The sequence below is a fragment of the Camarhynchus parvulus genome, chromosome 26 (assembly GCF_901933205.1).
Source record: "Camarhynchus parvulus chromosome 26, STF_HiC, whole genome shotgun sequence".
NCBI lineage: Eukaryota > Metazoa > Chordata > Aves > Passeriformes > Thraupidae > Camarhynchus > Camarhynchus parvulus.
In genome coordinates, this window is record NC_044596.1 from 4,441,561 (window position 1) to 4,468,571 (window position 27,011).

The 27,011-nt window shown below is 49.1% G+C and overlaps 3 protein-coding genes across 8 annotated transcripts; 2 read left to right on the forward strand and 1 right to left on the reverse strand.

Moving 5' to 3' along the window:
* The first annotated feature begins 48 nt into the window (after positions 1–48).
* On the forward strand, positions 49–2,919 carry MED20 (mediator complex subunit 20). Its single transcript, XM_030965842.1, has 4 exons — positions 49–98; positions 462–613; positions 820–1,073; positions 2,400–2,919. Exons 1-4 carry the CDS (start codon positions 85–87, stop codon positions 2,613–2,615), a joined length of 636 nt encoding a protein of 211 aa, XP_030821702.1. The 5' UTR covers positions 49–84; the 3' UTR covers positions 2,616–2,919.
* A 593-nt stretch (positions 2,920–3,512) lies between these two features.
* TOMM6 (translocase of outer mitochondrial membrane 6) lies at positions 3,513–5,440 on the forward strand. 3 transcript variants are annotated; one of them, XM_030965843.1, is made up of 3 exons: positions 3,513–3,644; positions 4,414–4,515; positions 5,046–5,440. In XM_030965843.1, the coding sequence occupies exons 1-2, from the start codon at positions 3,514–3,516 to the stop codon at positions 4,508–4,510; spliced, it is 228 nt and encodes a 75-aa protein (XP_030821703.1). In that variant the 5' UTR covers position 3,513; the 3' UTR covers positions 4,511–4,515; positions 5,046–5,440. The 3 variants fall into 3 exon arrangements, with proteins under 3 accessions (XP_030821703.1, XP_030821705.1, XP_030821704.1); XM_030965845.1 differs by having other exon boundaries at positions 5,051–5,440; XM_030965844.1 differs by having other exon boundaries at positions 5,087–5,440.
* Positions 5,441–6,313: 873 nt separating this feature from the next.
* USP49 (ubiquitin specific peptidase 49) lies at positions 6,314–26,668 on the reverse strand. 4 transcript variants are annotated; one of them, XM_030965837.1, is made up of 7 exons: positions 26,602–26,668; positions 13,869–13,996; positions 11,286–12,660; positions 10,270–10,474; positions 8,900–9,008; positions 7,508–7,713; positions 6,314–6,599 (listed from the first exon to the last, which is right to left on the reverse strand). In XM_030965837.1, the coding sequence occupies exons 3-7, from the start codon at positions 12,630–12,632 to the stop codon at positions 6,433–6,435; spliced, it is 2,034 nt and encodes a 677-aa protein (XP_030821697.1). In that variant the 5' UTR covers positions 12,633–12,660; positions 13,869–13,996; positions 26,602–26,668; the 3' UTR covers positions 6,314–6,432. The 4 variants fall into 4 exon arrangements, with proteins under 4 accessions (XP_030821697.1, XP_030821698.1, XP_030821699.1 ...); XM_030965838.1 differs by lacking the exon at positions 26,602–26,668 and adding an exon at positions 15,907–15,930; XM_030965839.1 differs by lacking the exon at positions 26,602–26,668 and adding an exon at positions 15,736–15,835.
* Between the last annotated feature and the right edge of the window lie 343 nt (positions 26,669–27,011).

Here is a 27,011-nt window from a genome sequence, read left to right on the forward strand (position 1 = left end):
GGATCTGCCCCCGCCTGTTCCGGGGCGGATCCGCCTCTTCCCGGGGCCGCCGGCCCCGCCCGTTCCGGTGGCGGCAGCGGCACCATGGGGGTCACCTGGTGAGAGCGGGGGGCTCCTGGGAGGGCTCCTGGAATGGGGGGAGGCACCGGGATAGACTCCTGGAATGGGGGAGCGGAACCGGGATAGGCTCCTGGAATGGGGGGAAGGCACCGGGATAGACTCCTGGAATGGGGGGAAGGCACCGGGATAGACTCCTGGAATGGGCAAAAGGAATGGGAACCGGGAAACCGGGAATGGGGGGCGGCACTGGGAAAGATTCCTGGAATGTGGGGGCGGCACTGGGAAAGGCCCTGGAATGGGGGGACGGACCCCAGAGGGCTCCCCCGGGGCGCGGGGAGATTCTCCGGGCGGAGGCTGCGGAGCAGTCCCGGTGGGTCCCTGAGCCCCGGCCCGTGTCGCAGCGTGTCGCAGGTGCCGGTGGCCGAGGGCAAGAGCGTGCAGCAGACGGTGGAGCTGCTGGCGCGGCGGCTGGAGGCGCTGGGCGCGGACAAGCAGGGCACGTTCGGCGTGGACTGCGAGACCTATCACACCGCGGCCACCCTCGGCACACAGGGTCAGCAGAGCCCTTCTCCAAACTCCTCTTTCCCTTTTCCTTCCCGTCCTTTTCCTCCTTCTCTCCTTCTCCCTCCCCACCTTCCCCTGCGAGATAGGTCTCGCAGTCCATGCAGAATTAAAGCGAGGAGGACGAGAGGCAGGAAGGGGAGCTGCTTTAAGGCAGGAATTTGTTTTTCCAGCCCGGCTCCCTCGCTGTCGTTGCAGGGCAGACAGGGAAGCTGATGTACGTCATGCACAACTCCGAGTACCCCCTGAGCTGCTTCGCCCTCTTCGAGAACGGGCCCTGCCTGGTGGCTGATGCCAACTTTGACACCCTCATGGTGAAGCTCAAGGGCTTCTTCCAGAACGCCAAGGCCAACAAGATCGAGAGCCGCGGCACGCGCTACCAGTACTGCGACTTCCTGGTGAAGCTGGGCACGGTCACCATGGGCCCCAGCGCCAGGGGCATCTCCGTGGAGGTGAGAGCCCTTTGGGAAGGGTGGGGAATTCATGGATGGGCAGGGGGATTCCATGGGAGAGGCTGGAGAAGGTTTAGGGGTGATTGAATTGAGGGTGTCTGAAGCGAGCCAACGGGGATGACAGAGAGGGGTGATTTAGTGACAAGGGCCTGGAGTTCCAGGAAAAGCTTCACACGGCCAGAGGGCAGGGATGGATGGGATATTGGGAAGAAATTCTTCTCTGGGAGGGTGAGAACACCCTGGAAGAGATGTCCCAGAGCAGCTGTGGCTGCCCCAGATCCCTGGGAGTGTCCAAGGCCAGGGGATTTGGAGCAGCCTGGAACAGTGGGAGGTGTCCCTGCCCTGGATGAGCTTTAAGGTCCCTTCCCCAAACCATTCCACGATTCTGGAGTTCCCTGTCCTGTCTGTGTCTCAGTGGTGTTGCTGGTGCAGCAGGCAGCTTTGGATCTCCTCTCCTGAGGTTTAATCCTTGGTGCTCCGGGGCTGTCCCTGCAGTGGGGATCCCTGCAGGAATTCCATCCAGATGAAAAGCTGATTAAATTCCAGCTGCACAACACGAGCACCATCCCTCAGGTTAACCAGCGTGGCTAAGGGGATAAAACAACCTCTCCAGTGCCAGTTCCGTGCTGATTTGGGGCTTGCTGTCCTTCCCTCTGCATTTTACCTTCCCTTCCCTTTGGAAAGGGTCTCTTGCGTGTTCCCAGCATGCCCTGTCTTGTTTATATTTACCCATCCTTGTAAGATGCTGAATACTTTGAGATGTTTCCATGAAAAGCTTTCCCTGCAGGGAGGCTCCAGGGCTGTGGGGATGGAATCCCGGGTGGAATTCTGCCCTTGCTGTCACCCCCAGAGCTCTGGGCTGTGTTCCCAGGTGGAATTCTGCCCCTGCCACCAGCTCCAGAGCTGTTTCCCAGATGGAATTCTGCCCCTGCTCTCACCTCCAGGGCTCTGGGCTGTGTTCCCAGGTGGAATTCTGCCCCTGCCACCAGCTCCAGAGCTCTGGGCTGTGTTCCCAGGTGGAATTCTGCCCCTATGAGCAGTTCCAAGCCTGCAGGGCTGTGTTTCCAGATGGAATACTGCCCCTGTGAGCAGCTCCAGAGCTCTGGGATGTGTTCCCAGGTGGAATCCTGTTCTTGATTCCAGCTCCAAGCCTGTGGGGATGAGTTCCCAGGTGGAATACTGCCCCTGACACCATCTCCAAACCTGTAGGGATGAGTTTCCAGGTGGAATTCTGCCCCTGCCACCATCTCCAGAGCTCTGGGCTGTGTTCCCAGGTGGAGTTCTGCCCCCATGAGCAGCTCCAGACCTGTGTGGATGTGTTCCCAGGTGGAATACTGCCCCTGTGTGATCGCCAACGACTGCTGGAACCTGCTGATGGAGTTCATGCAGAGCTTCATGGGCAGCCACACGCCCGGCATCCCGTCGGTGTTCGGCTCCAAGCACGACAGCACCTACAGCCCCGGGGACACCATGGTGCAGTACATGGAGCTCTTCAACAAGATCCGCAAGCAGCAGCAGGTGCCCGTGGCTGGCATCAGGTGAGGAGGAGCCCCTGCAGCTCCTCACTGCATCCTCATCCTGCCTGCACCAGGAGTTCCTCCAAAATCTGCCACAGGAGCTTTTCCTTCCGGAGATTTCCCCGCTTCAGAGCTGTGCCGGGCGTAATTCTGGGTGTCCTCCACGGTTTGGGATTATTGGATCCATTGGTTCTGTGGTTTTTTTGGACAGTGAAAGGAAAGATTCCAGAAAAATACAGACATCTCTTAAATTTCTATTTTTTTTTTAATATCCACATCAGTGTTTTGTTGTATTTCATCCCAATAAAAGGATGGATTTTGGGAACAGTTGTCCGTGCAGTGAGAGTTGTGTTGTAAATTTCCAGCCTTCCCTTGGATTTGCTTCAAGAGCTCCCAAAGTAAACATTTTCCCTGTCAAAAAAATCCAGGAATTCCCTAATGTTCCTCTTCCTGGCACATTCTTACTTTGCCTTGATCCTCTGTAGCTGATGGGAATGTCAAAATCGGCACATGATGTATATTACAGACAAGACATTCTTTTACACCATGATTTGCTGAAAATGCAAAGCAAACATGCAGATTTTTTTTTTGTTGTTGTTCCTTGTTTTTTTTTTTTTTTTTTTTTTGTCTTGGGCATTTCTGTTTGCTTTTTTTACCTCAGAAATTACATTTGTCTGTGCATTTAAAGCGCTGCAGAACAGGCTGTCCACTGAAGAGGCAGTTGCAGCAATGTTCCTGCTTTACAATCCCTGATCCCGATCCTAATTTTTGATCCCGCTCCCGTTCCCAATCCCGCTCCAAATCCCAATTCCCGATCCCGATCCCGTTCCCGCCTTCGCCCTCACGCAGCGCCCCGCGCGCCGGCGGTGACGTCACGCCGCGCCGGTGACGCCGTGCGCGGGGCGCGCGGGCGGGCGGCAGCAATGGCGGCGGTGGCGGCGGCCGGAGCGGGAGCGGCGGGAGCGGCCGGCGCGGTGGCGGCCCCGCCGCGGGGCATCCGCGCCTGGCTGCGGAGCGCCTTCCGCTTCGCCACCGACCGCAACGACTTCCGCAGGTCGGCACCGGCAGCGGGACCGGGATCGAGGCCGGGCCCGGAGCAGGGGTCGGGGTTGGGATCGGGAGCCCGGTGTCTGTCCCCGGCCTGGATCAGGAGCAGGGCTGGGATTGTCTCTCGGTCCTTGCGTCCAGTTCGGGCTCCTCTCCTCAGGGAGGACATTTTGGGGCCGGAGCGTGTCCGGGGAAAGGAGCGGAGCTGGAGGGGCCTGGAGAGTCCTGAGGGAGCAGGGAAGGGTTTGGAGAAAGCTGGAAAGGGTTTTGAGAGTCCTGAGGGAGCTGGGAAGGGTTTGGAGAGTCCTGAGGGAGCAGGGAAGGGTTTGGAGAAACCTGGAAAGGGTTTGGAGAGTCCTGAGGGAGCTGGGAAGGGTTTGGAGAAACCTGGGAAGGGTTTGGAGAGTCCTGAGGGAGCTGGGCAGGGGCTCAGCCTGCAGCAAAGGAGGCTCAGGGGGAATTTCTGGCTCTGCACAAGTCCCTGCCAGGAGGGCACAGCCGGGGGGATTTGGGATCTTATCCCAGGGAACAAGGACAGGAGGAGAGGGAACGGCCTCAGGCTGGGCTGGGGAGGCTCAGGTTGGACATCAGCAGGAATTTCCTCATGGAAAGGGCTGGGAGGGGCTGCCCAGGGGGGTTTGGAGCGCCCATCCCTGGAGGTGGCACCTGGAGGTGGCACTGAGTGCTCAGGGTGGGGATCGGGCACAGCCTGGATTCGGATGAACTTTCCCAAAATCTTTTCCGAGCTCAGCGCTTCTGGGATTCTGTGATTGCAGGAACCTGCTGCTCAACCTGGGGCTGTTTGCCGCCGGCGTCTGGGTGGCCCGGAACCTGACCGACATCGACCTGATGGCCCCGCAGCCCGTACCGTAGCTCCGGTCAGCGCGGGGGAGGCACCGAGGGGCGGGATCGGGAATATCCTGAGCTGGGAGGGACCCGCAGGGATCAAATCCAACCCCTGCCCTGCTCAGACACCCCAGAATCCCACCTGGGCATCCCTGAGAGCCCAAAATCCCACTCTGGGCATCTCTGAGATCCCAAAATCCCACCTGGGCGTCCCTGAGATGTCAGAATCTCACCTGGGCATCCCTGAGAGCCCAAAATCCCACCCTGGGGAGCTCTGGCAGCCTCGGGGTTTTTCCCATTCCCTGGGAAGCCTGGGCAGAGCCCCAAACCCTCTGGGGGAGGAACCTTTCCCAAAATTCACCCTCAATCTCCCAAAATCCAGCCCTTCCCTGGCTGCTGTCCCTGCTCAGCAGAGTTTGGAGCTACAGCCCCCCCAAGGCTGAGCAAACCCCCCAAACTCACCCTGCCCCTCCAGGACAGCACTGTCACCACCTGAGGTGACACAAATCAGGGGTGAGCCCGCCCCAAAGCCCACAGAACCCCCTTTTTACCCACATTTTAGAGCAGAACCGGCTCCCCTGATGGTGCTGACTCCTGTCCCAGGAAGGAGCTGGAGCTGCTGGGAGCAGAGCTCGCCCTCCCACCAGGACTGGAGCTGTGGAGCTGCTCAGATCCCACCTGGAGCTGCTGAGATCCCACCTGGAGCTGCTCTGGTCCCACCTGGAGCTGCTCAGATCCCTTTGGAGTTGTTCTCATCCCACCTGGAGCTGCATCCCACCTGGAGCTGCTCTGGTCCCCCCTGTCCTGCCTGGAGCAGTGACAAGGACAAAAGGTTTAATGCTGAGAGGAAGATTTGGTTTCCCATTCATTCCTTTGGGAATTGTTTCCTTGAGGATGTTCATGGAATTTCCTCCTGTACCCCCCACCCCCAGAGGTTTATTAAATTTTATGGAATAACAACACAACCCACTGGAAATTCTTTCTTTTTTTCTTTTTTTTTTTTTTTTTTTTCTTAATAAGAAATTTCAGCTTACAAAAAACAAGGTGTAAAAAGAGTAAAGATTTACAAAATAACAAAAACAAAAAAATCATAAAAACATGATTTCTGTTTCACACCCGAGAGAGAGACAGGGACGAGCCCAGCCCTGGGACCCGGCAGCTGCTGCTGCCAGGGAAATCCAGCCTGGGACGGAACTGAAATCCAGTCTGGGATAAAAATCCAGCCTGGGATAAAAATCCACCCTGGGATGGAGCTGAAATCCAGCCTGGGATGGAACTCCAGGGAAATCCAGCCTGGGATAAAAATCCAGCCTGGGATGGAACTCCAGGCTGTGCTCTGATCCCATCCCTGCTCTCCCATTCCTGCTCTCATCTCTGATCCCATCCCTGCTCTGATCCCACTCCTGCCCTGATCCCATTCCAGCCATGATTCCTGATCCCATCCTTGCCCTGATCCCATTCCTGCCCTGATCCCATTCCTGCCCCATCCCACTCCTGCTCTGATCCCATCCCTGATCCCAGCCCTGCCCCCGTTCCCATTCCTGCCCCGTTGCCATCCCTGCCCTGATCCCATCCCTGATCCCTGATCCCATCCCTGCCCCGATCCCATCCCTGCCCCGTTCCCATCCCTGCCCTGATCCCATCCCTGCCCTGATCCCATCCCTGCCCCGTTCCCATCCCTTCCCTGATCCCATCCCTGCCCTAACCCCATCCCTGCCCTGGTCCCATCCCTGCCCTGATTCCCTGATCCCATCCCTGCCCTGATTCCTGATCCCATCCCTCCCTGATCCCTGATCCCATCCCTGCCCTGTTCCCATCCCTGATCCCATTTCCTGCCCTGACCCCATTTCCTGCAGTTTCCCCCCAAATCAGGGCAAGATGAACCCCAGAAGTTCCCCAAAGCAGCCGGGAGCGTTTCCTCTGGTGGGAATGTCACTTTTGTGTCCTTGTCACTGGTTTTGGGTGGCAAACACCTGAGTTTGGAGTTGTTTTTCTGGGATTCCTGCTTTGTCCTGCAGCATTCTCTGAGTGTAGAAGAGGATGTAGGCCTGGGTCTTGCACACCTCCTCCACACTACATACATTCAGTTTGGAATCATTGCAGTGCACCCAAAAACCTGGAAAAAAGGGAAAAAAAACCTTTTAGCTGAGGTAGGATCCCTTTGGATTTTGGAACTGCTCACAGGAAACATCCACAGGAGAAAAGGCACCTCTGTCTTTTCCTGTAAACTGGAAAATGGTTTTAATTTCATTTTTCATATAATTTTAATATAAATATAATTTAAATATAAATATAAATTTAATAAAATTGCTTAAATACATTATATTATTATATAGATATTATAAATATATTACATTATATTATAAATATATTATTTAAATAGAATTTTTATCTAAATTAAAATATATAGTTTTTAACAGAATTTTTAAATATAGTTTTTAATATAGTTTTTAAATATAGTTTTAAATAGAATTTTTAAAATATATTTTTAATATAATTTAAAAAGACATAATTTTAAATAGAATTTTTAAAATAGATTTTTTGGGGGTGCTTTAGAAATATCAAACCATCATTTAATCAGCCCAAAAGCTCAATTAGGCAGCCAAAAATTCCCAATTTGTGCAGCCAGGAAGGCAGAGCCTGTCCTGATCCAGCTGCTGGGATCTCCCAGCCCCCTGTGGATGTTGCTCATGAATAGTTCCTGTTTTTCCATCCTCAAAACACTTTCTGTTCATCTCCTCAATCCCCAGGATCCTGAGCAAACCCAGCTGCAGCAGCTTTGGCAGAACGAAGAATTCCCACCATTCCCAGGGAAAAAAAAAATAAAATAAAAAAGCAAAAATAAACGACAAAAAATAATAAAAAAAAAATAAGAATACACAGGGAAAACAAACTACTGAAGGGCAAGGAGTGGATCCCAAGGAACTGGAATCCTGGGGAGGGATTCCAAGGGAGGGAAAAGCCAAGGGAAGTGAGGAAGGGGAGAGGGTTGGGAGGAGATTTGCCCGGGGCCAGCTCACGCACCTCCCTCCGTGTTGTAGCAATAGGCTGTGTAGTGTCCTGAGCCAAACCCCTTCCCGTGATGCATCACCACAGCTGAGAGGTCATAGACACAGGAATCTGTGGCAAGGGAGGGCAGAGAGTCCCTGCAGCAGTAAGGTTCCATGTTTAATACCTGCTCAAAGAGGACATGGACCCCGATCTTCTCGCGGTGATTGCGCTCAGACCACCTGCGAACACAAACCCCACACTCAGGGTGCTCAGCGGAACCAAATCTGGGGGTTTTGAACCAAAATCTCCTACAGGAACCCCAAACACACAAATCCCACACTCAGGGTGCTCAGCGGAACCAAATCTGGGGGTTTTGAACCAAAATCTCCTACAGGAACCCCAAACACACAAATCCCACACCCAGGGTGCTCAGCAGAACCAAGTCTGGGGGTTTTGAACCAAAATCCCCTGCAGGAACCCCCCCAAAAACAAATTCTGCATTCAGGGAGCTCAGCATAAACAAATTTGGAGGTTTTGAACCAAAATCCCCTGAAGGAACCCCCCAAACACAAATCCCACATTCAGGGTGGTCAGCAGAACCAAATCTGGGGGTTTTGAACCAAAATCCCCTGCAAAAACCCACCAAACACAAATCCCAACACTCAAGGTGCTCAGAAGAACCAAATGCAGGGGTTTTGCTCCAAAATCCTCTGAAGGAACCCCAAACACACAAAGCCTGCACTCAGGCTGCTCAGCGCCACCAAATCCGGAGGTTTCACCCCAAAAACTGCAGGAATGCACCAAACACACAAATCCCACACTAAGGGTGCTCAGCAGAACCAAATCTGGGGGTTTCACCCCAAAATCCCCTACAGGAACCCCGCAAACACACAAATCCCACACTCAGAGTACTCAGTGTCACCAAATCCAGGGGTTTCACCCCATAATCTCCCTTTGCCCCCTGCCATTGATATTTTTTATTTTAGGTGGGGTATTTTTGAGCCAGATTTCTCCTCTGACCACCTTTAAAATCCTCAGTGCTACCCATAAACCCCCCACACCCACCCTAACCACTCCAGAGACTTTTCCTCCTATTTTGAGCTTTTTCTGCTTTCTGTTCCACAGGTAAACACCCAATATCGGCATTGGATTCTCTCCATCTCCCACCTTTCACTCAGCTTACTGACTTCTCCTTCCAAGCTGCCTGCAAACTCGATTAAGACCCAAAGAAATTAAGAATTCAATGCACAAAATATTAAATTGTGACAGAAAAAAATAAAAAAAACCCCTGCAAACGGGCAAGATGTGGGGGTTTCACAAATGTGATGGCTCCGAAGTTACACAGCTGCTTTTAGCAGCAACTGAGGGTATTTAAAGGCCCATTTTTGGTCATTTTTTTCCTCAAAAATTTCCTGAGTGCCTCACCTGAAGCGTTTAAGGTGCAGCCGGAGGACCTGAGGTAGTCTGTAGATCAGCAACTGCTTTTTAGCTTCACTCAGAACAAGAGGTTTGGGAGAAGATTTTCGCCGTTTACCTGCCAAAAAAAAACCCCAAACCCCCCCCCAAAGCAAAGATTATCAGGATCCTGTTCATTCCCCAAAGAGAAAAACCAGCACAGGGTGAAATCTTTATTTTTTTCCAGCATGGGGATGGCCACAGGAATAAACATTTCAGAATTTCTTTCCCCTCATCACACAAACATCCGTCACCTCTAAGTGACAAATCAGAGTTTTTCCCCGTTGGAATGTTGAGCCAAAGATTTCCTGGGCTGCAGAATTCCGACAGGTGAATTCCAGCTCACAAATATTCCGTATTTTATTCTCTCTGCTGCTTTGAGCTTCTCACAGAAACATTTAAAAAATGCTCCCAGCAACAGCAAAGCTGGAAAAGAGGAAGAATTCCTCCCTCCTCTTCCCAGGAAAGGCTGGAGCAGAAGGGGCCAGGTGGCTGTCAGAGATCCCAATTAGCACAGCACCTGTTAATTGGATTTGTGCAGCCCCAGCTCTGGCAGCAGTGCCCCCTCTGCTCCTGGCACCTGGGGCCTTTCCCCTGACTCTTCCAGCTGGAAAATGCTTCTTGAGCCATTCAGAATTCCTTAAAAGCCACTCAGAATTCCCTTAAAAGCCACTCAGAATTCCTTAAAAGTAGAATTCCTCAAAAGTCATTCAGAATTCCTTACAAGCCATTCAGAATTCCTTAAAAGTAGAATTCCTTAAAAGCCATTAAGAATTCCTCAAAAGCCATTCAGAATTCCTTAAAAGCCACTCAGAATTCCTTAAAAATAATTTAGAATTCCCTTAAAAGTCACTTAGAATTCCTTAAAAGCCATTCAGAATTCCTTAAAAGTAGAATTCCTCAAAAGCCATTCAGAATTCCTCAAAAGCCACTCAGAATTCCTTAAAATCCACTCAGAATTCCTTAAAAATAATTTAGAATTCCCTTAAAAGTCACTTAGAATTCCTTAAAAGCCATTCAGAATTCCTTAAAAGTAGAATTCCTCAGCCATTTAGAATTCCTTTAAAACCATTTAGAATTCCTTACAAACCATCCAGAATTCCTTACAAACCATCCAGAATTCCTCAGCTATTTAATTCCAAAGTATTCAAATGAATTTCTTTTCTTTTCCCTCCCAAAGAATCAAAGCAAACCGAGTTCAGCTGAAGCTGAACTCTCCCAGTTTGCGGGTCAGGATTTATTGCAGGCTCTGTTTCCAAGCACACGCACTCAGGAACGATTTCCCAGCCCTGCAGGAGTGTCCCTGGCAGGGGACAGTGCCAGGGGGTGGTGGCACTCACTGTTGCACTGGTCACAGGCGTAGATCCTCCCCTCCAGGGCTTCAGTCTCGGTGAATTTGGCCAACATCTCAGTGAGCAGGCACTCAGCCTGGGGCACGGGCAGGATTCCCTTCTCCAGGGCATGGTACCGCTCTGGGAACTCCAGGGACAGGTCCCAGAAGGGCTCCACAGTGTTGGATTTGTAGTTGCACGTCCTGCAGGTGACCTGGGACAGGGACACAGGGACACACAGCTGGCTTTGTGTTGGAATCTGAAACGCAGGGAATTCTCACAACTTTGGGCTTTTGGGGCCTTCCAGAATTGGAAGGTGGCCAAAAAGGGTCATCAAATCCGGCCCTGCACAGGACACCCCAAATTCCCCAGATTTGCATCTATCCGTGTCTCACAGGAGGAGTCGCTGCTCCAACCTTGGGAGGCAAAAAAACACAAGGAAAAGGGGCAAAAAAAAATGCAAAGGCACCTTAAAAACACATTCAAAGCCTAAAAGCTCAGGACTAAACACATTCAAAGTCTAAAACCAGGGGCTCAGGACTTCTGTGCTGGTGCAGGTCTCATCCAGAAGTGACACAACTGAAGTGAATTTCTGCTAAATGTGACAAGGATGGAAATGGTGGCAATTCAAGGGATTTTTAACTCAGGAATTGGGAATTCCTAAGAGACTCCTAAATGGGACCCTCAATGTGCAGAGCCTTTGCCTGAAACCTCAGGACTAAACACATTCAAAGCCTAAAATCTCAGGACTAAACACATTCAAAGCCTAAAACCAGGGGCTCAGGATTTCTGTGCTTGTGCACGTCTCATCCAGAAGCGGCACAACTGAAGTGAATTTCTGCTAAATGTGCTAAATTTGTGCATTTCCAAGGATGGAAATGGCGGCAACTGAATGGATTTTTTCCTCAGGAATTGGGAACTCCTAGAGTCCTAAGAGACTCCTAAATGGGATCCTCAGCGTGCAGAGCCTTTGCTCCTCGGTGTGAACAGCTCCAAGTGATGCCCGTGGAAAAGCAATTCCATACCTGGCTGAGCAACTGCCCATGGAAAATGGTGTTGACCACCTTGAGGACCTGCTTGGTGAGCTTCCTCTGCGAGAAGGGGATGAGGATCCTGCGCCTGCTGCCCTCAGACTCCAGCTCCTGCTGCACCTTGTCCAGGAGCTCGCACAGGAACTCCTGCGCGTCCTGCTGGTCGTAGCCGCGGAAGGCGGGGATCAGGCTCCACACGGAGTGCAGCATGGCAAAGGGAGACACCAGGGCCCACTTGCCAGACCACATCACCCTGAACAGGGTGTGCAGCTCGTGGCACAGGGAGATGTGCTTGGAGCTGGGCTCCTTGGGCTGGATCAGCTCCAAGCTGCGGCTGATGGAGGAGCCCCCGTTCAAGCCGGCCACGGAGCTCTGAACCTTGTCAGGCTTCCCCGGCTCGTTGGCAGCAGCACCATTTGCCAGCTTGCCAGGCATCCTGGCCCTCCCATTCACAGTTTTAGCTAAAAGTTCTTCTGTTTCACAGAGATCAAGAGTCAAGAAACATTCTCTGAACTTCTGGAGGTGGCTGAGCACCTGCAGGATGGAGTTCATGTAACAAGTGTTGCCCAGGTTCCTCAGCCCCGTCACCCCGGGCGTCATCAGGGGCTGCCTCCGGATGGAGTAGAACTGCTTCAATCTGCTGCTCTGCACCTGCCTTGAGGTAGGGGAAGCTGTGGCCACCTCCCTGAATTTCCTTGGGATCAAGCTCTCCCTGTGCACGTGGGACAGCAGCCTGGCGCTCTTCCTGGGGGGAGTGCTGGCCAGCTCCTCCAGGAGCTGCCTCTTCATCTCCCGCCGCCGCTGCCGAGCCGCCTCCTTCTTCTTCTCCAGCTCCTCCATTTGTTTTTTCTCCTTTAGTTTCAGCTGTCCCCGGGAGCTCTTGTGGAACCAGGTGCGCAGAGCCCTCGCCAGCAGCGCCTGGCGCCGGTGCCACAGCGCCGTGAGCATCTGGGACTGGCCCTGGGGGCTTCTCCTCCTCCAGGCATCCTCGGCCAGCGCCATGGAGCGCAGCGTCCTCCCGTTCCTCTGGCCCTTGATGGCCGACAGGGAGCTCCTCAGCAGCTTCAGGTCACCCTCGGGGTTGTCATTGAGGACATAATCCTGGCAGAGGTAACAGAAGACGTAGAGCTCGTGCACTTCCATGGCCAAGGGGTGCCGGGTCTCCTGGAAGTGCCTCAGGGCGTGCTCCTCGATGTAGCGCCCGCAGGCCACGTGGGAGCACTTGAGGCAGGCCCAGAGGGACTCGGTGGTGTGGCAGTCCACGCACTGCCACTTCTGGGGGTTCAGGATCGAGTGGTCCTGGGCGAGTCGTAGCCGCCCCACATGTTTGCATCTATCCATGTCTCACAGGAGGAGTCGCTGCTCCGACCTTGTGGGGGGATAAAATACAAGGGAAAGGGTTTGAGAGGTGTGACATGGATTTGAGGTCTTTTTATAGGGTCATCGGAAGGGTTAGGATCACATCAAATCTGATTCTTGGCTCTCACAGCACACCCTAAATTCCCCACATTTGCATCCACCCATGTCGCACAGGAGGAGTTGCTGCTCTGACCTCGGGGGGGAAAAACACAAGGGAAAGGGTTTTAGAGCTGTGACAGGCATTTGAGATCTTGTTGAAGGGTCATTGGAAGGGTTAGGGTCATCAAATCTTGGCCCTGTGCAGGACATCCCAAATTCCCCATATTTGCATTTATCCATGTCTCACAGGAGGAGTCGCTGCTCCAACCCTGGGGGGGAAAACCACAAGGAAAAGGGTTTTAGAGCTGTGTCAGGCATTTCAGATCTTGTTGAAGGGTCATTGGAAGGGTTAGGATCATCAAATCTGACTCCTAGTCCTGCACATGATATTCCAAATTCCCCACATTTGCATCCACCCATGTCTCACAGGAGGAATCACTCCTCCGACCTTGGGGGCCAAAAACCATAAGGGAAAGGGTTTTAGAGCTGCAATGTGGATTTGAAATATCCTTGTAGGGTTATGGGATATCCCAATCGGAAGGAGGCCAAAAGGATCATCAGATTTGAGTCCTGGCCTTGCACAGGATACCCCAATTTCCCCATTTTTGCATCTTAATCTTCCAATTACAGCTTCACGTGATGAAGTCACTGACCCCAAGTTTGCTTCCCCAGCTCACTTTTGTTTCCATCTCTCAGGGCCGGAGGCAGTGAGATGTTGTTGATTCCCAGGCCTGGAGAGGAATAGTTTTGGAAAAATGGGAAAGCAGCAGCTCACACTGTACATGGAGTTTAAAGTTATACACTAAAGATTTACAGGATTATAAATGTATGAAAATCTAAAATCCTAAGTCTTGATAAAAGATTGGTTTGATAGAAGATCCCCAGTGAACTGTGGATCCCTTTCCCCAGTCCCTCCAAGGCTCTGGGGCAGAAGGAGGGGTCAGAGCCAGGCTCCTCATGGGGTGCAGCTCACACACCTTCTCATCAGCCACTCAAGAATGACAGGATTATAAATGTATGAAAATCTAAAATCCTAAGGCATTGGTTTGATCAAAGCTCCCCAGTGAATTGTGGCTCTTTTTCCCATTCCCTCCAAGGCTCTGGGGGGTCGGTACTCACGGGGTGCAGCTCACACATCCTCTCCTCGGCCCCGCCGCGTCCCGGCCGTGCAGCAGACCCATCATCCTCCCACAGTCCTGGAGAATTTAATTACTGGGAAGTCCTCACCGCCAGGCAGCTTCAAAGCCCTGGAGAGAGAGGGGAAAATATCCTGGTGATGCACAGAAACCAAGCCTGGACCGCTGGCAGGAGCATCATTAACCCCTCAGTGCAGAACTCATTTATCCCAGAAATAATTTTCCCCCAGGAATTACCCCCCAGGATCCCGAATTCTCACACACAAAATTCCATTCCATTTCATTCCCTGCTTTCATTTTTTTTTTTTTTTTATTTGAGCAGGCTGTAAAAAAAAAAAATCTGCTGATCACATGGAGCCTCTTCATGGCGAGGCTTTTGTAGTGGATGACCCAACATATGGCAGAGGGAAAAAATGGGAGTCCAAAAAACCCCAAACAAACAGGAGGAAAAAATGTGGCCCTCCTGTGATCACTTGGATTTTTGGCTGCTTCGAGGGAGGAGAAGGGGGAAAGATCAAAAAAAGAAAAGCTGTGCTCAGTTAAATTTCAGTTCTAGGTGGTTTCTCAAACAATATAAAGGAAGAAATGAGGAGCTGGCAGGTGCAAAGGGCAACAAAATAACCAGAGAGGAGAGAAAAAATGGGGAAAAACACAGAGGAAGAAGAGAATGGAAAAATGGATCTCAATGAAGTTAGTTACACAGGGGCCTGGCACACAGAATATGTGCTTAAAACATCATTTTATGAAATGCAAAGCTGAACATTTGCCAAAGCTCTGAGGCAGGGATTGGGCCCTCACCTGCATGGGTGGGCAGGGAGCTGGCCAGGTGAAGGAAATGCTTTTTTCGTGGCCCCAAATGACACAAATTTGCTTTAATTGCCACCTTTATCAGTGTTATTGCTGTGGAGGATGGAATTCTCTTAGAGAAATATCAAAGCTCTTCAGCTCTTTCTCCTGGACTCCACTGAAAGCTCAAGTGGCCACTTCAGCACCCAAAGAACCCCTGAGGTTTTTATTTAAACCAGCTCAGAAATTCCCACATTTCCCTTGGCCTGGGCTCACTCCCTCCCAAATCCCAAGATGTGGAAAGGATTTTGGAAATCCTCACCTAAACAAAGGATTGATTTGGTCTCTTTTTTTCCAAGTTGGAAAAATCCCTTCCTCACCTTTTTCCCTCCCTGAGCTTTTTTTTTTCTCCTCTTTCCTCTTAATTTTCCTCCTCAGGTATGGATATAAAAATCATGGAATTTTATTTTGAATCCTTAACCTCAGTGAGAGCAAGTGGCAGAAATTCCAGCTTGCAGGAGTGCAGACACTGTGGTAACATTGACAGCCTTCATTTACATAAAAGAATACTAATTATGTTGTATCATCAACATCTGTGATTCTGCTCACTGCCATATGCGACAGTGTGGGGAATTTAACCCTTCAGCCTCCCCAGCACATCAAATTTCTACTTTGGAACAAAAAAATAGGCCTGAAATACAGAATTTTTTAGGGATTCATCAAACAGCTGGTTGCTCATGGGCTCTGTGAAGTGTAATTTTCAAAAAAACATTGAATTTCTCCTCAATTCCCAAAGGGGAAGAGCTGCTGGGTTCTCCCAGGAAATCACTCCCACAGCAGATCCAGGGAATTAAATAAAAAAATGAATAAATAAAAGCAGATGAAGGAATCCTGTGTGACAATGCAGGAGATAAATCAGCAGCCTTTTGTCAACTGCTTTGGCTTTTCCTGTGCTGGGCCAGGAGATTTCCTGCTTGGAAAAGGGAAGGGATTCCAAACACCTCAGCCAGCTGACAAAGCAGCTTTGTCGTGTTGAAATTGGGGAATTCTCAGCACAAAAGCACCTTTGATGCTGCATTTGATATTCCCCTCTTCTCTTTAGGTATCCACAGATAATTCCCTTACAAATCCAGGCCATAATTCCACATCTGAAAGTTAGGAAGGAATTGTGTTTGTTTAACCCCAAACCACTTGAATGAGAGGTTTTTCCTCGAAAGTGAAGCTTCTCCACCCACCAGAGTTCTTCACATTCAACATTTCTCCTGCTGACTCAGATTTTTCACTCTTTCCATGGGAAAAAAAAAAAAAAAGATTGGAATAAATTCTCACATGTTCCAAAGGCAGCTGGAGCAGCTGCAGGTCCAGCTCTGCACCCCCCACACATCAGAGTGAAATAAATCCCTGGAAAAGCTGGCACAGGACTAAGGAGAGAAGTTTTCCTCTCTTTCCCACGTGCACACAAACACTTTGTGACAATCTCCTCCTGGGAACAGGGAGCTGCAGCTCCCAGTGGGAATTCCAAGGCTGGGATTAAAGGGGAACAGGATTTGTGAGTCAGGAGCTGTAAACACAGGAAAAACAAACCTCAAAACAAAGCTGGCAGAGATCACAGGGCTGCAGCTGCCCCAGAAATCCCAAATTGGATGGGAAGAGCCGTGAGCAACACCAGGATTTAAGGATGGGGAATGAATACCTTGGATTGCAAAAGCTCTGGAGAGAAACACTCAGAGCTCTGCTCTTTGTAATTATCAGGTTTAACTCTTGGGTTTGCTGGGCTTTTTCCCCCCATAAAAGCTGATTTTAAGGAATCTCTAGAAAATCTTCCTTTTCTCACCTACTTCGATCTTTTCCAGAGAAGGGATGGGGAGGGGAAAAGAGAGAGAAGGGGAAAGAGGGAGAAGGAAAAAAGAGGGAGGAGGGAAAAGAAAGAGGGAGAAGGGAAAAAGAGAGAGAGAGAAGGGAAAAGAAAGAGGGAGAAGGGAAAAAGAAAGAAGGAGAAGGGAAAAAGAGGGAGAAGAGAAAAAGAGGGAGAAGAGAAAAGAAAAAGGGAGGAAAATGAGGGAGAAGGGAAAAGAAAGAGGGAGAAGGGAAAAGAAAGAGGGAGAAGGGAAAAGGGGAGAAGGGAAAAAGAGGGAGAAGGGAAAAGAAAAAGGGAGGAAAATGAGGGAGAAGGGAAAACAAAGAGGGAGAAGGGAAAGAGGGAGAAGGGAAAAGAAAGAGGGAGAAGGAACCACTTGGTTGCTCTGCATGGAGGTGGGGAAGAAAAAGAGGGAGAAGGAATCACTTGGAGCACTGCAATCCATTAAAGATGAGTAAAACTGAAAAAAAAACCACCCCAGGGAATAAAAGCAAAATAGGGGTATTAGTTCAGCTAATAACATTTTAGAGGCTATTTGGAAACTTCTCACCTTGTAAATCACTTAAACACTGGGGCAAACCCCACTCTGCTGCCTTGCACGGCTCAGAATCCTGGAAAAAAACTCACAGTGAGCTCCTCTAACAGCTCCCAGAACCAAATGCAGCAGAAACAATTTGGCTGCTGCCCCTAAAAGAGAGTTACAAGAAACCACCCGAGCTCATTCTGCTCCTTTGTGCCATTGTTGCACGTTTGGAACCTGATTAAAGCCATCTGCAGGCATCTGGTGACAGCAGCCACTTTCTTTTTCTAAATAAATCTGCAAGAAGCAAAAAAAAAACCCAAAAAAAACCTAATCCGGGGGCCAGGAGAGGTGCTGGGTGTTCAACCCTGCAATGATGCTGCTTTTATTTGTCCAAAAGGTGATTCCAGAATAAATAAGAGAGCACAAAGTGCTGGCAATCATCTGCCAGGACAGGTGGGAAGCTCAGATTTTTTCACTCATTCCTTCCTCCCCCTCCTGGGAACGGCAGAAGTGAAGCACAGAACCACTGGGAATCGGTGTCACATTCAATAAAAGCACATTTGGGGTTTTTTTAAACCATTTTTTTGCAACACTGTAGGAAAATATGGATAAAATAACCCAAATCCTGGCTTTTTTTTTGTTGTTCCTGGTGGAAAAAATCACTTCCCTCTGCTTTTCCTGGTGAATTCCAAGGAGCCAGAGAAGGCACCAAACTCCTTTTGGGTTGGTTGGGAGGGAAATTTATGACACCACCAAAAGCCTTGGCCTCTTCCAAGAGCTGGAATTCCAAACTCTGCACAAAGGGCTGCACATGTGTCTTCTATTCACATTCCTGAAGATCCCTGGGAATGGAGCAGGGTTTGGAAATAATCATGGAAAAGGCAAAGAGGAGGTGAAATCCTTCAGTCCACAAAGGGATGAGTTGTTGTGTGGTTGCACTGCCATGTGAGTTTAAAGGTTTTAAAGTATTGAGTTTAAAGATTTTAAAATTTAACGTACTGAGTTTAAAGATTTTAAAATTTAAAGTTTTGAGTTTGAAGTTTTTTAAAATTTGAAGTATTTTAAAGATGAAATTTGAGTATTCTTATTGAATATGAATATTCTGATTGAGCCAAGCTCAGTTTCTCATTGGAGAGATGAATAAAAGTGACTAAAACCTCAAGGAGCTGCATTTTTAACTTTCACCTCTTGGACCTCAGCTTCAAAACTCCATTTCCAGGTGAAATATTGTCTCTACATTCCTTAGAGTCGCTGAAAACAAACAAAATCCACATCCTACAGATGCCTGAAAAGGTGGGAATTTCTATTTAATCATCCAGGATGTTAAAAAGAATTGTTAAATTGCTATTTATGTCATAGCTCAGCTTTCTAAAAGTTAATTTCTCCATTTAGTCCAGCACATAAAACCCCTTCTCCCCTCTCTTTCCATCCACGTTTTATTTTTGGGATGGCTTTGGGAAGGGTCAATAAGCTGGGAAACAGGAGCTGAAGGATGATCTGAGCATTAAAACAATTCACAGCATTCCTGAACAACTCCAGGGCTCCTGGAGCAGCCCAAAGGGAAGGAATTCCCAGAAATTCCCTGCTGCAATTCCCAGAAATTCCCTACTGCAATTCCCAGCATTTCCCCGCCTCTTCCATCTGGAGAAGCCCGAAGCAATTACAGCAAAACCCCACATTTGGAATGATGAGCCTGGAGCAGGAATTAGAACAGGCTGGGAGCTGATTCTGACTGCTAAAAAGTTCTAATTTCACTTTAGAAAGTTCTAATTTCACTTTAGAAAGTTCTAATTTCACTTTTCAAGCAGCTTGGCACAACCCAGGAATTCCCAAAGAATTCTGTGTCCACAGAGGGGACAAGAGCAGAGGGGGTGGTGTCCCAAATCCTGAGGTTTTCCACCCAAATTTCCCTCCTGGAACAGCTCAGAGCAGGTGGGAGAGGAGCTTTAAGGGCACAAAATCAGCAGCACTGACTCCAAATCTGATGGAAATTCACTTTTTTTTGTGCCTCCCATCCCCAAACTGTTGGGATTCACCCCAAACTCAGCATCTTTTGTTTCCTTTCACTCTTCCCACTGCCCAGGGAATAATGAACCAGGGACAGGTGAAACCAAATCACCCCAAGGTGACAAAGCAGGAGCAGAGATCAGCATTCAGATTCCTTCTTTCCTTCCCTCAGATTCCTACTTTTTTTGGCATTCCTTTAAATCACAACCAGCCATGCAAATCCCAAATTTTCCAGCCTGCTGGAAGCAGTTTTGCTTTTCCCCACACTCTTGAACCATTATTATCCCACTGAGCACATCCCATTTATCAGGAAAACACAGAGTTGAGCTTCACAGCAACACTTCACAGATGATGGATTCAAATACCAAAAATCAGCATTTTCACAGGGGAAATACCACTCCAATCCCATCCAGCTTCCCAATAACAACAAAACCCAGCATCACTTTGGGCTTGATCACCTTAAAGGGCTTTTCCAGTTTCAACCATTCTATGACTGAGCGCAGAGCTGGGGATGTTGTGACCTCGAGCACCCTCAGCATTCCCAAATTTTGTCTCCAAAAGAGGAACTGCAGTGCAATGAACCCCATGGCATGGGGAGGAGGGGGAAGTTTGGCAGCTGCAGCACCTCGGGCTCCTGTGGCAGCGGTGGAATCCCTTTGTGACAGACACAAAGAGGGATTACAGCACGCAGCCAGCACTTGCTGACTTCTGGGGACTCCTCTGCTGCTCTTTTTGCAACAAAACTCAGCTCCACGCTGGTGAAATCCCTGCTGGAGTAGGAAGGAGCCCATCCTGCCAGCAGATCTGGTCACAGAGAGGTGGGAGAGGCCAGAAAACCCCAGTAGGCTGCGCCTGATGCTCTCCCCAGGAAAAAGAAAAGAGCATTAAAGAGGAGAGCACAATTCCACAGGCAGGGAAGGAGCCTCTGATTCCTTCAGGATCCCCAGACAAAAATCACACCAGGTTTTCACAGCCCTCTCCATCATTTGCTTTGCCAATCAATTATTTGGGGGTTTTAACCCTAAATGAGTGAGGCAGAACTGCAGAAAATTTTCTGTGGGTTTTGGAACAGCAGCAAATTTTCTGTGGGTTTTACAACAGCAGAAATTTTTCTCTGGTTTTTACAACAGCAGAAAATTTTCTGTGGGTTTTATAAATAGGTAAAAAGGAAGAAATCACAGCCATTTATCCAATTTATCCCAGCACAACGTGGGTTTTGGTGTTTGATTTGTCTGCCCAGCAAAGCCCAAGGTGCTCAGTGGGATTTCTGTGCAGGATCCATAAGAATTCCCACATTCCCACATGGAGAGAGCTGCTGTGCGCCCAGCTCTGGAAATAGAAAATCTCTGAGCCCTCCACTTGGACCCTGGGGCTCCACTAAGGGCTTCTGTGTTTTCTTGCCAACAAAGAATTAAGGGATTTACACATCCTCTTCCCCTGCTCAGCTGCTGGGCCTGGTTTGTGCTGGGAAATGCCAACCCATGCAGCAATCCTTGCTCTTCTTCAGCGTCCAAACAGAGATCCGAAGTAAAAACTAAAAAAAAAAACCTAAAACTAAATTTGAAACTAGATTTGTAAAAAAAAATAAAATAAAACTAAAATTTGTCTTTTCAGCCCCAGCCTCACCCGAGGTTTGTGCCTTTATTTTTTGGTAGAAAATGAAGAATTTCACTCGTACAAATCTACATTTCCCTGATGGAATGATTCCTGATTTGCATATTAGGCTGAAATATTTTTTTTTTAATTTGTGAATTGCAGGATGTGAGGGGTGCCTTTGTCCTGCCCCCAGGCCGAGGTGGAAGCAGGACCCTGATTTGTGAACTCTCAGGTTGTTAATCTTCCTTAAGAGCTGCAGATCAAGCCAGGCCCCATCCTGCAGCATCTGTTATTTTAATAAATTATCCTCCTAAGAGGTTAAAGTTCATCCCTTCAATTTGTCCTCAGATGAAACAACAACAGGACAAGGAGAGGAAAAAAAAAGGGAGAGGTGAATTTGGGTTTGATGCCACAAAAAGCTGTTCCTAAACCCTTCTAATTTTAGGATAAACAGGATATTTCCTTCCTTATTCTGATTTATTTCCACATTACCCAAACCAGCAGGTCCAACCACCATGGGAAGTGCAGGAGAAGAACAGAAAAAATTCCAAAGGAGATTTTTTTTTTTCCCCCCTCCTTGCTGTTTCCACTCTCCATCATGAATATTTTATTTCCTCCAAATAAACTCTGCTGAGCAGGATCTCCATCCCTGCTCTGCTTCAGGTGAATTAACTATTCTTAGTTAAATAGATTTGCTTCTAGTCTTAGTCTGATGACAGATTAACTCCTGACTGGTGGGATTATGGATTTACCTCTGGAACTAAATCACTTTTGAATCTGAGTTCTAGCTATTAGCTCTTTCTGGCTCAGCTGAACAGCTTTTAGTGCCTCCTTTGTGTTTTTGAAAGAATGATTAAACATCATTAAATCCAAGCTCAGGGCTCTTTCTCACAACTCCAGGGAATAAACAGCTGATTTCAGGGGTTTTTTAAAGAATAGCAGAGTTTTACATGGATTTTTTTCCCAGCATAATTAATGCCATTCTAATAACGGCATTTTTTCAGCATAATTAATGCCATTTTCTTCTAAATCTAGAATATTTTTGTGGTCTACACCACTGCTCCCCCAACAATTATTTCCTTTAAAATCCAAGTTATTTAGAGATTCCAGCCTTGTGGGGGGATTCCTGAGGATGTGTTTTGGTGTTTTTTTTTTTCCTTTGGCATTTCAGTCAGCAAACTCCTTAAAACTGCCGCAAAAAACACCTCCTCAGTCAGAATCTTTCTTTAAATAGTCCATTTGTCACGACTGCCACGTTACACAAGGCACATTTCAGAGGAACCTGGAGCTGTCACATCCCTGGATTGCAGCTCTCTGTCTCCATTTGGAAAAGCAGCTGAAATCTGAATTACTGAGCCCAGCAGAGAGATGAGAGAAGTGCGAGCACCGCGGGGAGGAACAAGAAAAGCTCCTGGTTTTCAGATGTTTTTTACTCCCTCAGCAAAGCCAGACTTCTCAGTGAATTGCAGCATAATTAGCTAATTAAAGGAACTCACCTAGCCAGTGTTCTTGCAAAAATCTCAAGGTAGGTCCCAACAATTTGCTGTTTTCTGTGGGATTTCAGCTGATTTGTCACCAGCTGGAGGTGTAACAGCTCACGTGCTCCTCATTATCATCTTGCAAGCTAAAAGCTCATTAACAACAATTAGGAAAAATATATAAACTTGGCAGCTTTGTGTTCTTTTCTGCCTACTACAGGCACTCCTTAATGCTGTTGCAAAAAGGGGATTTTTTTTTTTCCTTTCACAGCCAGCAGAACAGTGGGTTTTAATCTGAATTTCCCTCAGTGCACCAGGATATCAATTACAGCAAATAGATAAATAATCAGCTTTAGTTCACCTAAAATTCCATCTCAAAGACACTGGCAAAGGGCAGAACCTCACCTCCAGTATTATCTCCTCTCCTTTTTAATCTGTTTTGTTTTCATGGGGTGTTCTGGCTGCTCTGTGCTGGAATTCCCTGGCTCCTGAGCCACACAAACCTCACCTGATCCATTTTGGAGCTAAAACCTCCCCAAACCCCAAAGTGAAGAGCATTTGTGGGCACACAGGGAAACATCAACCAACAACCGAGATATTCTCAGCTCTGAATGGGATTTTTAAATCATTTCTGTTCCACAATTTGGATTTGCTCGGCATCCTTAGGAGCAAAGGCTCATTAAGGGTTTGACACTAATGAGGGATCTCCTTCTTTCACTGGAATTCAAGGGGGGCTTTTTTTCCAGAGAAGAGTCTGGGGTGGAAGGTTTGGGAAAGGGGTTTGGGAAGGGTGGAGGGGTTTGGGAAAGGGGGAAGATTTGGGGAAAGGTGAAGATTTGGAGAAAGGTGATGGGGTTTGGGAAAGGTGAAGGGATTTGGGAAAAGGTGAAGATTTTGGGGAAAGGGTGAAGGGAGTTTGGGAAAGGGAGAAAGGGATTTGGGAAAAGGTGAAGATTTTGGGGAAAGGGTGAAGGGAGTTTGGGAAAGGGAGAAAGGGATTTGGGAAAAGGTGAAGATTTTGGGGAAGGGTAAAGGGATTTGGGAAAAGGTGAAGGGGGTTTGGGAAAGGTGAAGATTTTGGGAAAGGTGGAGGGGTTTGGGAAAGGGAGAAAGGGATTGGGAAAGGGGAAGATTTTGGGAAAGGGGTTTGGGAAAGATGAAGATTTTGGGAAAGGGTGAAGGGATTTGGGAAGGGTTAAGAGTTTGGGAAAGGTGAAGATTTTGGGAAAGAGTGAAAGGGATTGGGAAAGGGGAAGATTTTGGGAAAAGTGTAGGGGGTTTGGGAAAGGGTAGAGGGGTTTGGGAAAGAGATTTGGGAAAGGGTGAAGGGGGTTTGGGAATGGGGAGGATTTTGGGAATGGGGAAGATTTTGGGAAAGGGTGAAAGGGCTTGGGAAGGGTAAAGGGGTTTGGGAAAGGATGAAAGGGCTTGGGAAAGGGTAAAAGGGTTTGGGAAAAGTGAAGGTGTGGTGAAAGGTGAAGGATTTATGAATATCAAGCTGCTGAGATAAAAACATCTCCCAACGTTTCATTCCCCAAGGGGAAAAAAAAAAACCCAAAACAAAACAAAAACAAACCCAGCAACAAACCCAAGCCTTGATGAAATATTCAAGCTGAAAACCACAAATGTTGTTCAACAAAGTGAGAAAAGTTCTCATTCTCACCAATGAGGATTCCTGCACAAAGTAAAGGGTTGGAGGGGAGACCTTTGAAACAATCTTCCACTCCTCCCGACCTCAACCACTGCTCCCAGTTACAGGCAAAGTTGTCATACAACTTATTTATTATTTCTCTGTTTATTTTTTAACAATTTTAAACCAAACCCCTCGGTTTTGTTTTGCCTCAGAGCTAGGGTCAATTTCAGAAAACCTTCCACGCTTCCCCAAAGTTAAAAACACCCAGGAAGGAATCCACACTTACACACCAGCAGCTGAATTTGGTAGGATTTTTTAGAATTTTGTATTATTTGGAATTATTTTCATTTGTTAACTGTTCTAAATCGATCCATTAACATCTTCTGAGGGCTGAGAAAACACTAAATTTCATTTTATGAGTCCCAGCAGCAGCCCTGTGACATTTCAGTAAAAAAACAGTTAAGAAAGGGAAAAAAAAAAAAAGGCCAAGAAAAACAGGATCTAAAAGGCATTTTCAGTCTTTCATACTGAATAAACGACTTTTGGTGCTGAGCAAGTGCTTCTTGTCACGTGTTCAGAGATGCTGAGACAACACAGAGCTGCTTAAAAATAATAATTAACGAGAGAGTGTGTTTAGCACTGAGGAAAATGACCTGTGATGTGGGCAGAGCTGCAGCAGCCACAAGAAATCCTCTGCAAAAAAAGACCAGACACCCAGAACCTGAATGTGCTTTTTTCTGTCCCCACTGAGCAATTGCCAGCAGTCCCTTCCCAACCCAGCCCCAGCAACACGAGGCTGCTCCCAAATTTCTGCATCCTCACAAGCCTTGGACCACATGGAGCCGGAATCTCGGCAGGAATTGCAGCAAGGGATTCCTCCCTAACAATCCTTGGCCACACAACAGCCAAAAAAAAAAAATCCCCAGTTTGGGTTTTTTTGGCTCTTTTCTAGCCCCTAACCCGTTGCATGTGTGACTATTGTCCAAGCCTTGCTCCTGAACAAGCAAAATTCTCTTGTAACCAACCCAGCCTGCACAAAACCAGGAATTATTCCACGCTGGAAAAAAAAAAAAAATCTGCCAACTTCAAAACGCCCTTTTCCACTTGGAGTCAGCTCGTATTCACTGGGAGAATGATCAGGGGAGGAATAAACGCACATTTATGGTTTGCTGAAAGCACAGAGACATCAAATGCTGCTCACACTTGGCACATCACCCCCAAATATCTGCACCCAGCCCGTTCTCAAGGCAATTAAAAACACCAAATAAAACCGTGAACGCTTTTGTTGCCTTCTCCTTTTTGGGTTTTTAAACATCACCCAACCTCTCTGACCCTGCATAAACCACAGGAGCCCCCCCAAGGCAGAGCAGCCAAATTTTGGTGAAAATTCCACACGGGGCAGCTCCCAACACTTTACAGCAACACTCATTTAATCCAAATTTAATCCACACTGCTTGCATCCACGGGCAGTTTTTAATTCACAATTCCACCAGTTTATCCCCTCCCATCCTCCAGCTCTTTCTCCCATCCTCATTCCCACATCCCAGCCACATTTCCTCAGCTCTCAGCCCCCTCCACAACACTTTTTTTTTTTTTTGCTTCCAGCCCTACAAATCATCCCCTTTAATCCGCTGCTTTCTGCCTTTTTTTCCCCTCACAAAAACGCCTGAAAATCCCAGGAAAAACCCCCGCTGAAATCCATCCGTTTTCCCTGGAATCTCCACCTCCATCCCTGGGCTCCAGGAGCATCTTCCCCGAGGCAGCAGAGCGTGAAAGGACCAAATTTCGCCTCGTTTCACGCCAGACGAGCCTAGCCACTCCAGGCATCTCTGCCCGACTAAAAACTACAGCAAAAAAAAACCCCAAAAAACTCCACAAAGTAAAGAACAACTTCCCACTTTCCCAGCTCCAACATTTCGGGATAACGGGATGCTTTCCCCACGCCGTTCCACCCGCAGCTGTTCTGACACAAGGGATCAGGCTCGTTCCCTACGTGTAAAGCGATTAACGGGCGATTTTTTTCCTAAAATTCCCGCTGGATTCCCGTTTTTAAGGGCTCGGTTATCCCTGATCCGTGATCGTGGCAAAGGGGGATCCCCTTGGAGGTTTAAAAAGGGGGATTTCGGAGCAGTTTTGCTGCCAAACCCTCCCCCGGATTAAGTTCAGCTCTTCCCCCCTCTTGGGGACACAAACGCACGGCTTTTTAAGCTTGTTTTTTTTCCTAAATAAACACAAACCCGCACCGAATTCCCTCGTTTTCGTGCCCTTTTCCCGTTCCAGCTCAGCACGGAGGTTTAAAGGGAGTTTTTTAAGGTTTCCCCCCCCCTCCTCCCAGAAAAGCCACGACCCCCAGCACCCCCTCACGGTCCCGGCGAAGGGAAGGGGAGAGGGTCCCGGCAAGGAAGGGGTGGAAGGGGGGTTTGGGGGGATTTTAGGAAGAGGAGAATAAAAGGGGAATCGGGAGGTGGGAGTGGATCCCGAGGATGAGGGGGGGAACGTGGAGAGCGGAGGATGTTCCCTCAACAAAGGCAAAGTTGCGGAGCCGCCGAGCCCGGCGCGGGGGTCCCGCCCGCACACAAAGGCGGCGACCCCCGTGAGGGATGAGGGGGGAGCGGAACGGGGTCCGCCTCAGCCCCACCACGGAGGACGGCGGGGGGGGGGTCCCTTTGAGGGGGGCAGCACCGAAGACCCCTCCTCTCCTCCTCCTCCTCCTCCTCAGCCCCCATATCCCCCCAGCTCTCCGTCCCTCTCTGCCCTCAGGAGGGGTCGCGTCCCGTATGTCCCGTTCCCCCCCCCACCTCCCCTCTCCGCCCCCCCCCCGTCCCCTTTATTTACCGCCATCACCAGCACGCGCGAGCTGTCACCCAGCGCGAGACGCCCCGGCCGGCCACGCCCCCTCCCCGCCCATTGGCCGCCGCGCCCCGCCCCGCCCTTCCATTGGCTGGAGCGCACGTCGCTCAACGCCAACACCCGCCTCCCTCTCCGCCGCTTACGCCGATTGCGTAACGCGGCACACTGGCGAAGACCGCGGGTGTTTACGCTGTTTGCGTAGCGTACGCACCCCGCCGGCGTAGCGTACGCCGCGGCGGGCAGAGCGGTGTCGGGGCGTACGCAGTCTGCGCAGACCACAGGGGGCGCTGTTCAATGGGCGCCGGGGAGGGCGGGCCGGCGCGGGTTCGAGTCCCGCCCCCGCCCGTGACGTACCGGGCTTTGTGAATCGCGGGGCCGAAGTTCGGTTGAGGCTC

What these genes read in the sequence shown, in the direction of transcription:
- MED20 (XM_030965842.1), top strand. An exon ending in GGCCACCCTCGGCACACAGG is followed by an intron (nt 614 to 819) that starts GTCAGCAGAGCC and finishes CTGTCGTTGCAG; the next exon opens with GGCAGACAGGGAAGCTGATG. An exon ending in CCAGGGGCATCTCCGTGGAG is followed by an intron (nt 1,074 to 2,399) that starts GTGAGAGCCCTT and finishes ATGTGTTCCCAG; the next exon opens with GTGGAATACTGCCCCTGTGT.
- TOMM6 (XM_030965843.1), top strand. Translation starts at nt 3,514, where the DNA reads ATGGCGGCGGTGGCGGCGGCCGGAGCGGGAGCGGCGGGAGCGGCCGGC. An exon ending in GACCGCAACGACTTCCGCAG is followed by an intron (nt 3,645 to 4,413) that starts GTCGGCACCGGC and finishes CTGTGATTGCAG; the next exon opens with GAACCTGCTGCTCAACCTGG.
- USP49 (XM_030965837.1), bottom strand. Translation starts at nt 12,632, where the DNA reads ATGGATAGATGCAAACATGTGGGGCGGCTACGACTCGCCCAGGACCAC. An exon ending in ATGGGCAGTTGCTCAGCCAG is followed by an intron (nt 10,475 to 11,285) that starts GTATGGAATTGC and finishes TCCCTGTCCCAG; the next exon opens with GTCACCTGCAGGACGTGCAA. An exon ending in CTGCACCTTAAACGCTTCAG is followed by an intron (nt 7,714 to 8,899) that starts GTGAGGCACTCA and finishes TTGTGTTCGCAG; the next exon opens with GTGGTCTGAGCGCAATCACC.